The following is a 10,465-nucleotide window of genomic DNA, read 5'->3' as shown; positions in this document are numbered from 1 at the left end:
AATGTTACAGTTAGGAAATAAAAATGCAAGCCTTCACTGGTGTATGTTTCCAGATTACAAATTGAATTGCTAATTTGGTTAAGAGGGTAGACTAAGCTGTGGGACGGCTCTACGTTTTATAAAGAGTTAAGATATTAATATCTCGTGTCATTCTTTTACCTCAGATCTGTGGACTGTAGATGTTCTTATGAGGTTGTAAGTCTCCTAGGCTTGTATTGCCAGTTTTACACTCATACCTGTGTTCATTTTCCTGGAAGAAGGGTTTAAGAAATTTTCCAAAGTTGTTTCTTAATCTACAAAGTAGGTGTTCTTTAAGTGTTTTCAATCACAAAGTTGAAAGTTTACAAATATAGAAAAAAAAGGTTTAATAGGAATGCCAGCAAAAGTCTAGAAAATCTAGAACTACGTCATCTTAAAAGTGAGCACTTAGCACCTTAGCACAGAGATAACGGAAACACTGTCAGGGGCTTGGCGAGACGGTTCTACTAACTAAGAGCCACTGCGGTCCATCCACAGACAGCGCTGGAGCTCAGCTCCCACCACTCAGTCACAAAGGCGTTCTTCTCAGTTGCAAAGGATCTAGTGCCCCCTTGTGGCCTCTGTAGAGGTACACACATATGCACATAAACTATTTTGTAAAAAAAAGAAAAAAATTGTCACGTCTTTAAAGCTTTCTACCTTTCTGCCACAGCTGGCAGTTGGAAGGTCAATTAAAAGACCATTGCCGTTATCCAGGTATAAGAGGTTATTAAAAGTGGAGAAATACGTGAACACAAGAAAAACAGGAGTGGCTAAAGCAACCAGAGTGCAGTGCCTCATTTCCTGCTTGTGCAGTAAGTGGGTAAGGACGCCATTAATTGAGACAAGGACTACTAATAAGAACAATAGATTTCGGACTCCTCTTTCAGAGTCCACATGGACACTTAGAACAAAAGTCACTTGTAAAGCAATAAACACAAAGATCGTTTTCATTAAGCAGCATTGGGACAGTTGGATATCCGCATCAATAAACATTAAAACTCAGAACTGGGGAGATGGTTCAGTGATAAGCCACTTGCCAGGCAAGCTTCCAGGTCTCCAGAACCCACATGAGCCCAGCAGGCATTGCCGCCTCCCTGTAGTCCCTGCACGCCCAGCCTCCTGAGAACCTGGCTAGCATAGCTGAAATACTGAGTGCCAGGCTCAGCAAGAGATCCTACTTGAGTAAGTGAACAAACTGGAAAGCAATTAAGGAAGACATGCACATCCACGTTGAGCCTACGTATACGATCAAGAGCCCAGAGGAGGACCAAGAGAGTGTGTGGCCAAAATGGCTATATTATGTAGGAACCAGAAGCTCCGCCCCTGTGCTGAAGAAGTTTAGGGTAGGACCCAGGGTGAGAGGTACTGGAGGAAGTCACAGGCACTGAGTGAGACTTGTCCCACCTTTCTTTGGGACCTGAATATAAAAAAGATTAATAATTTGACTACTTGAAAATTAAGAGTTTTTAGTTATAAAAAGGTACTCCAAAGACAGTCAAAAGGCAATGAAATAGAAGGTAATTGTGACGAATGTGACAAAGGGCTCTAGATTCAGAACACTTAAGGAACACTTGTAAATAATAATATGATTGAAAAATAGCTAAAGGCATGTGTAAAAAGATACAGTTTCATTAGTAATTGCAAAATTAAAGTCACAAAAATATTCTTTTCTTTGACTACTAATGATGACTTGCTGAGTGGTCCTGTGGGAGGAGAGGACAGTGGCCCTGATGGTGAGAGTATAAATTGGTAGAACCGTTTTGCAAAAGGATTGGCATTTGTTTTGCATAAAGCTGCAAAATGGACTAACTAAAATACAAAAGGCTGTTCCTGCAATTCCACTTTTATGACCTGTTAGGATAGGCATTCTGTAGGGACAGAAAGCCTAAGGTTGCCAGAGGAGAAGAGGGGATTAAAGAATGTCTACCATAAGCAGGCAGATTGTACTTTTTTTTTTAAAAGATTTTTCTATTTATTTTCTATGAGCACACTGTAGCTGTCACAGAAGAGGGCATCAGATCTCATTACAGATGGTTGTGAGCCACCATGTGGTTGCTGGGATTTGAACTCAGGACCTCTGGAAGAGCAGTCAATTCTCTTCACCACTGAGCCATCTCTCCAGCCCAGCTGGTAAAAGAGTGACGTTTATAATAAGATGATTAGAATGCACTTTTTTTTTTTTTTTTTGAGGCAGGGTTGCTCTTTTGTTCTCCTGACTTGCTGGAACTTACTCTGTAGATGAATGTTTAGTAAAGCTAATGTGAGGAATTATTTAAAATCAGGATAATGTTGACTTTTAGTGAGGAGAGAAAGGGAATTTATTGGGAATGAATACGTAGATGGCTGTTGTTACTCTTGCTACTTCCTACATGGGTGCTTGCTACATAATTGTGTTCTTTTATAACTGAACTGTAAGGGAAGGAGCTGATTCAAGTTCAACTGAGTGCTTCTGTTTCGTATATGATAGTCATTTGACTATAACTTCTTACAGTGAATTGTCTTTGAACCCCCCCCTCTCTTTTTTTTTTTTTCGAGCTGGGGACCGAACCCAGGGCCTTGCGCTTACTAGGCAAGCACTCTACCACTGAGCTAATCCCCAGCCCCTGAACCCTCTTTCCATCCACTAAATTGCTTGGTAAAGTCCAAAAAGCCTGTTCTGTGTGGTGCTACATTTTCTTTTTTTCTTTAAAACATTAGTGTTTTGACATGTTAATCTTCCCCAAATAAGTTTAGATTATTGATGTATTTATTCTGTTGTAAACTTCAAAATATTGACCACCTTTGCATTGACCATTGAAAGGAACTGCCCTCATTTGATTCCTGTTCTGTGACAGACCCCATCAGTGCTGTTTTGTTTCTGTTTACACTTTTGGTTATTTGCAACTTCCTTGCCTTCTAACACTATGAAATGCTCCCTGCTCATCTGTATTTCTAATATCAGTCTTAGAGTCAGTCGTTTCTTCAAGAAGCTTTTAGGGTGTATTTGAGGGGAGGGTAGTGTTAGGAACCAAGGCCTGAGTAACAGCTTCGCTGTTGGAGGGCCGTCTTTCTTTGTTCCTCAGTCTTACGGCTGCCATTTCTAAAGCTTCTAATGTCAGCAGTCCCTCCCCCACTCCTTCAGTGGCATGGCTTCATGTGTGTGTGATGTGCTTGCATTCTCTTGTCAGGCCGCATTATTTCTCAGGATCCTCTGACATGGGCACATTATCTGTTTGAAATTTGCATATCTCACCTGACTAGGTAACAACCCATAGTCCCAGCTACTTGGAAGGCTATGACAGGAGGAGCTCCAGGGTTGTAGGCCACCTCAGACATGTTCGTAAGACACACACTTCATTTCAAAAATCAAAGCATTAGGTTATGAGTGAATCCCGGTGTGAGGCAAGAGTAAGATTTCAAAAACAGCCTGGGCTTCTGTCTTAAAATACCAGTGACTAGCATACATGAAAACTAATTGAGAAAATGGTAGTTGAGGAGGTTGACCCTGCTTTATAGACCTCAGAGTTTGTTAGATAAGCATCTTATGGTGTGCTTCTATCCTGAATCTCTCTGCCGAAGAACATTACCCTTAAAGTATGAACATTTCTGTTTAGCCCCTTGGATGCAGTGTGTGAAGACACTTGTACAAGTAACTTTTAGACTAGGCATTCTATTGTCTTTGGGAAAAATCTTTAAGTCTTTGAAATACTGTAATTCGTTATGTTCTTGAGGGGGCAGGAAGCATGTGAATCACTGCTATATCTAGAATGGGTGTCCACGAGGTATAGGTTGTCTCGGGTACCTTGAGAGCAAAAGAGAAAATTTTTGGGTTTGTCGAGCTTTTATAAAGACTCATAAACTGAGGGCTGGCCTGAGAAAATAATCAGATATACTAGATTAATGAGGAGAAAGGTTTCTTACCAGAAAGCCACAAGTTAACCCCACCCTCACCCCTCATTCCCAAAGCAAACCTCAAAGAGGGTTCTTTTCCTTTTTCCATCACAGGTAACAGTCCCTTGGACAGCCCCCGGAATTTCTCTCCAAATGCTCCTGCTCACTTTTCCTTTGTTCCTGCCCGTAGGTAAGTTGCTCGAGAACCTCTTTTGTGCTGTTTTGTCTTGTCTTGATTTGTTTCTCTGTGTAGCCCTGGATGTCCTGGAACTCACTCTGTAGACAGGGCTGGTATTGAACTCAGTGGACAGAGTGCTGAGGTTAAAGGCGTGCAGCACTGCAGCCTAGCTGATCTGTGTGCTTGGTAGATGTCTGAGTTCTCCTTTCAAGTCATGTGGATTGGGTTGCCTTGGACTACCAGTTGTTAAAATGCATTCCTTTCTGTCCTCTCCAGATTATACCTCTTGTTCAAGTTTTCCTTTGTAAGTGACTGTGCATATACAGGTGAACAGAAAGATAGAAGTAGATTCATTCTTTTAAAAATCTAATCCTAAACACAAGACATTGGTGCCCTAAGAATATATTCCACAGCACTGTGCGGTAACTGAGAATTATCCTCGGGTCATAGAAGGGACAGTGTTCCAGGAAGGATCCAGAGTAACACTCTTACCTTGTATCCCAAGTACTTCCAAGAAGCTGAAAGGGTCTGACATAACTTTCTTCTCAGCTTTTGTTGGAGTTTTTTTATGCTTGTTGTTTTTTCTTTTGTTTGTTTTTAAACAGGGTCTCATGTAGCCCTGGCTATGTAGGCTATACAGGCTGCCCTACGTTAGTGTCTTTTTAATGTGTTTCTTGCAGTTTTCTGCTTCACCCAGTTAGCTCCCAAATTGAGACTGGACTGTACTATTTACAAGCTTTAAAGACACAACAACTGAGCAGTATTGCTCTACATTAATCCTCTAATCTGGCAGCCGCCCAGTCAGAATCCCAAAGATACTTCATTTTTTCTCTGGGCTCCAGGCCTTTTCTCATGGTATCTCCAAGGACTCTCTTCCTGCTGCAATTGCTACTTCTCTCTTCTTCCTTCCCTCCCCTGGTGGAGAGGAAGTCCAGCCTTATTCTCTCTGTTGCTTAGTCATTGACTGATCATCTCTTTATTGACCAATCAGGGAATTAAGTAGCAATGTTCACACAACATTGAGACAGCCCTATTCAGAGATTCCTCCTTGGCTCCACCTCCCAAATGCTAGGAATACAAATTTCAGCTTTCAGCTGGGCATCCCAGGTATGGGTACAGAAAGACTATAGGATCTTCGCTTATAGTTAACTGAGCTTGGAAGGATTTGTTAAGTCCCATTTCTCTTGAGTCTGAACGTGATAATGTTGTTTTTGTTCTCTCCTAGCAGACCTGACAATTCCACCCATGCCAGAGCATATTAGGCCTCTGAAAAGTCCATTCTGACAGTGTCTTCAAACCTTTTGCTAAGGCTCCCTACACATAGTGGCTTCTTTTTACAACTCCAGAACTCTCTCTTAGCCAAACTCCAGAACTCTCTCTTAGCCAAACTCCAAACTCTATCTTAGCCAAAGTTAAAGCTTGTGGAGCTTTTGTTTTAATTTAGGGGGTTATTTGCTTGTTGTTTAGTTTTGAGGTAGAATTGTCTTTAGTTCTAAATGGGAAAGTCCATTTAAAATAAATAGTAATAAGGTTCCAGCTTTGTAACTGTCAATGGCTAGAGGATATAATATATCTTGGAGTAAGAACAGTTCTGATATTAAGACTACTTTCTTTGCTAAGTGATGGTGGTGTGCATGCCTTTAATCAATCCCAGCACTCAGGAGGCAGAGGCAGGTGGATCTCTTCAGTTTGAGGCCAGCCTGGTCTACAGAGCCAGCTCCAAGACCACCAGAGCTACACAGAGAAGGCCTGTCTAGGGGGTGAAAAGTGAAGGTGTTGGTTGGGAGGACTACTTTTTCACAAGTAGCAGAGGGCTAGATCTGTAGCTCCGTCGGTAGAGGACTTGTCTAACATGCACAAAATACCAGCTAAATGAGGTGTAATGACTCACACCTGTGATCCCAGTACTCGGGGGGGGGGAGCAAGAGGAGAAGAAGTTGAAGATCATCCTCTGCTACTTACTGAATTTGAAGGCAACCTGTGCTAGCTACATGGGATTCTGTCTTAAAACAATTAAGATAAAATAATAATAAAAAAACAAAGCAGAAATGAAAGAGATTGTTGAAACAAGTGCTTACTATTTCCATTTCAATTGAGAAAAGACGCATCCCATTCTTCCCTAGAGTTCTGTATGACTGAGAAGGAAAGGTGAGGAAGGGTTGATGGCTGACATTGGTGCTTCTCCTCACTTAGTAGTTGCCTTACTCTGAAGAAATCTCATATGGGTTTGTTCTGTGAACTCACATAAACTCATATAGCTTCCATCTGGTTAATCAAGTGTTTTGGTAGGATCATATTGTAAGTTTGTGTTGACTTGATAATTGTGGCCTGTGTGTGAACTTAATATAAAGTAAGATTGAGCTGGAACAATAAGATCTATTATCAGCTCCACAGAGGTGGCGTTGGGTCATTTCTTCATTTAATAAATATTTACTGAGAAATTTTGAGTCAGGCTCTTTGAGTGCTAAGTTATTCCATGGTAACACAGTGGAAATACACTGAACGTTCAGTCTTACTAAAGTCTTCTGCCCTTGTCCTGGAATAAGGAAATTGTCCTCCAGACTTTAACTCTGTGGACACATCCTATCTCATATTAAATGTTAAGACCTTTTCTAACCACACAGTCTGAACATTCTTCATCAAGTCATCCCATTCCATCTGCCGTTACTTTCCAGGGTGTGATGGTTTGCTTTCGTGTTTTCTGTCTTGCCTGAACTAGAATCAAATCATGCTTTAATTAGAGATAGCTTAAATGTGTTGAGAGCAGCAGCCTGGTAAATAATAAGCCCCCAGTGCTTATTAGTCCAATGAGTGGTTCGAGTAAGACAGTAAACGAAGACCAAAGGAATCCATTGTTATAAACTGGAGGCTGGAAGTTTAGCTCAGTGAAGGACCTGGTTGCATCCTCAACTCCGAAAAAGAGGGCCAGGAAGACAAAGTTATAAACTATTAAATATGTTAAAGGGAAGGAGCATGATATTGTATGGAAGAAAAGAATAGAAACAGGCTTCCCACTGGGTAGATGCCTTTGAAGACTGAGGCGTAGCTATTGCATTGAACCCGTGGGTGAAAACATAGATATTTTAAGCAGAGAATGACAGGCATTATTCTAATGGAATGGCAGGCATTGCTGATGCCCTTGTAATTGCTTCATTTATACTTGTAATAGGGATAGCCAAAGGGCTTTGAAGCTTGGTATTGACCAATGTGACCCAAACATGTCTGAACTATGGACTGACATTGAGTTGTAGTTGTGGAATGTGAGCCCTAGGCCATCCTTCTGCAGAACATACAGGGAAAATGGCCGGGTGTGGAGTAAGGAGCCCTTCAGGATGAGATTTGTGTCGTATCACAGAAAAGACATAACTGAATGGTGAGGTAGACCACCTGTCATATAATTCTGCCTCAAACTGCCACATATTCTTGAACTAAAGGTTTGTCTCTGCCAAGCTACGCACAATACTGGGGGTGGAATTGCTCACATTGGTTCACTTTGGTTCTCATGATATGTATCTTTTCACTACAGCCATGGCCACAGAGCAGACAGGTAATAACGGGTGTGATGGGGAGATGGGCTGGGCTACTGCTTTGCATGGTTCGTCAGTTTAGCATGTGATCTTTGTGTTTGGTGGAAGAACTGGTTGTTTTGACTTCTTTTCTGGATGTGGTTTTGAGAATTGAGCCTTTCTGATAAAGAGGGCACATGGGATCTCAATACGCCCCGTTAGAGCATATGGGATCTCAATACGCCCTGTTAGAACGGAGACTCAGGGCTCATATGTTGGAGGCAGTATTTGCTGAGTAATTTCCAAGCTTTCAAGCCTAGGGACTTTAGTCTCTGCTTTTCAGTATATACCAAGAAGTAGCTATCATACGAGTGGTTTCTTTTTTCATCTATATCAGTGGTTCTCAACTCTAATGCTGTGACCCTTTAATATACTTCCTCAGATTGTGGTAACCTCAAGCTATAAAATTATTATCATTGCTTCTTTATAACTGTAATTTTGCTGCTTTTATGAATACTGAAGTAAATATCACTGGTTTCCAGTGGGCTTAAATGAGCCTCCTGTGAAAACGTCATTCAACCCAGAAAAGGGTCATAGCCCCACAGGTTGAGGATCACTGATCTAAAGATTGAAAATTACCCGTGAAAATACAGATTTGACAAGGTCATAGGAAATCCATCCCTGAGTTATACTTGACTAATCTTTGCCCAGCTTTTTTCCTGGACTTGAGTGGCTTTCTTGTAGATCACCCAGGACCAATCAAAGAGGTAAGGAAGAACATTATATTTTAGCACCCTTCTGGACACTGTTTTGCCTCAGAGACTGAGTTTCAGCAAAGCTCAACTGTCCATGAGCTGGCTGGCTGAGTAGCATGAAGTTGCATGTGGCATGGAACCTCCTGCTCTTTCCTTTACGAATCATGGTAGGAAAATGAAATAATATTGGTGAGAATGGGGAAGATGACTTGAAAATGAAGAGTCCCGCCAAGATTTCTTGTTGTTTTCTCTTTTTTATAATCTATCCCCTGCTATTAGTAAGACCTTGAATGAATAGGCAAATCTATGCAAGTATAATTGGAACTTAACTTATAAAAATCCTCCACCATTCATATTTTGAGATTCTCAAGTCAGGACTAAAGATCTGGCCTAGTGATCAGTAGCACTGGCTGCCCTTCTGGAAAAACAGATTCAATTCCCAGTACCTATATGGCTTCTCTCCGTATCAGTGACTCCAGTCCCAGGAAAGCTGAGGTCCTCTTCTGACCTTCATGGGCACTGCCCTCATAGGGCACACAGACATGTGCAGGCAAAACACCCATACACATAAAAGTAAATTAAAAATCTAAAAAGTATTTCCATGAATAGTAGCAAATATGTTTTGATTCAAATTCCAATCAAAAAGGATATGCCACCAAGCTCCAAAGAAAGAATTCTTTAGGGCCAGCAGAATGGCTCGGAAAGTTATGGCACTTGCTGCCAAACCTGACAGCATGAGTTCAGTCTCCAGAACCCATGTGGCAGGAGGAGAGAACCAACTCCCATAAGACATTTTTTGATTTCCATATGTACATCCTTATAAAGGCTCTTCCCCAGGCCAGTGGACTGACAAAGGAGACACTGAGTCTGAAGTGAACATCAGTCGATAATCAATAGTAACAGGCTCCTTGGGATTTATTAGGACACATAAGTTGGCTTCAAGAATATTTGCCAGTGAACAGCAGTAACCTTGTGAAAGACTAGTGAACTAACTTGCCTGTTTATGACTTTGGAGAAGGCTTTCTGCTGTTTGCAAATATATTCTCCTAAAGCACAACAGAGAACCACAGTTCTTTGCTTTTCTGACCTAGAGAAAGTTTAAGCAGGTTTTTGAGCTGAAGCTTTTAGAACACGGACTTGTAATTATTTGTCTGGATGATGGGATGTGGCATAAAGTATTCTTTTTTATGTTGTTTACATTTATCTATCGGTGTATGTGTGTGTACACACACACATGTTACAACATAAATGGAGGTCAGAGAACAGTCCAGAAGCCCATTCTCACAAAGCAGTCCCCACACAGTTAGCTGTCTCCTATCATATGAGTCCCTGGAATCAAACTCAGGTCATCAAGCTTGGTGACAATTACCTTTACCTGATGAGTCCTCTCATGAACCATGGAACATATGTTCCTTTAAAAAATTTTGTTGTTGAAACAGGGCTTACTTTATAGGCCAGGTTGGCATGGAATTTGCTTTGTAGATGAGGCTGTCTTCTGACTCACAGAAATCTTCCTAGCTCTGCCTCCAAAGTGCTAGCATTAAAGGTGTGTACCACCATGCCCAGTTTTTGAAATAAAAAAGAATTTTTATGGGCTGTCAAGATGGTTCAGCATAGGTGCTTATTGCACACCCACCTGATGCCCTAAGTTTGATCTGAGTCCTACAGGATAGGGAAGAAAAAACCTATTCGTGCACATTCTCGTGTGTGTGTGTGTCTGTGTGTGTGTGTGTGTGTGTGTGTGTGTGTGTGTGTGTGTGTGTGTGTGTGTGTGTGTGTGTGCGTTGCAGCTGTGATGGTCAGAGGGCAACTTTAATAGGATCTTCTTCCAGTGTTTGGGTACTTGGTTCAAACTTGGATTTTAGACTTTGTGGCAAGTACTTCTACCCACTGAGTCATCTGACTTATCCATAACCATTACTCTTATTCAAGAGCATAGACTCTGCGGTGTTGGTAGCTATGTCTGAAATAAAAATCACACAGGAGGCCCCACACAGTAGATAGGTGTGAGAACTCATGCTAGATAGACAATGTCTTGTGTTGTGAGACAGTGAATCAACTGTCTACAAATAATAGTGGACATAAGCAGGCAGGCCCTGAAGCTCAGAGTGTGACCCTATAGGAATTTCATAATA

The 10,465-nt window shown here is 41.4% G+C and overlaps 1 protein-coding gene across 4 annotated transcripts in view; it reads left to right on the top strand.

Annotated features, from left to right (window-relative positions):
• The window catches only part of Mast2 (microtubule associated serine/threonine kinase 2), a 140,607-nt gene that overhangs the window by 105,628 nt on the left and 24,514 nt on the right, over positions 1-10,465 (top strand). For 2 of the 4 annotated variants that reach the window (XM_032899649.1, XM_032899646.1), the window contains exons 6-7: positions 4,006-4,081; positions 7,596-7,616. In XM_032899649.1, coding sequence (XP_032755540.1) covers positions 4,006-4,081; positions 7,596-7,616 — 97 coding nt within the window. The remainder of the gene's footprint in view (positions 1-4,005; positions 4,082-7,595; positions 7,617-10,465) is intronic. The other 2 variants (XM_032899657.1, XM_032899653.1) reach the window with 1 other exon arrangement.

Source organism: Rattus rattus, chromosome 1, assembly GCF_011064425.1.
Source record: "Rattus rattus isolate New Zealand chromosome 1, Rrattus_CSIRO_v1, whole genome shotgun sequence".
Taxonomy (NCBI): Eukaryota; Metazoa; Chordata; class Mammalia; order Rodentia; family Muridae; genus Rattus; species Rattus rattus.
Note: the sequence above shows the minus strand (reverse complement) of the source record. Positions and strands in the feature narration are given on the sequence as shown.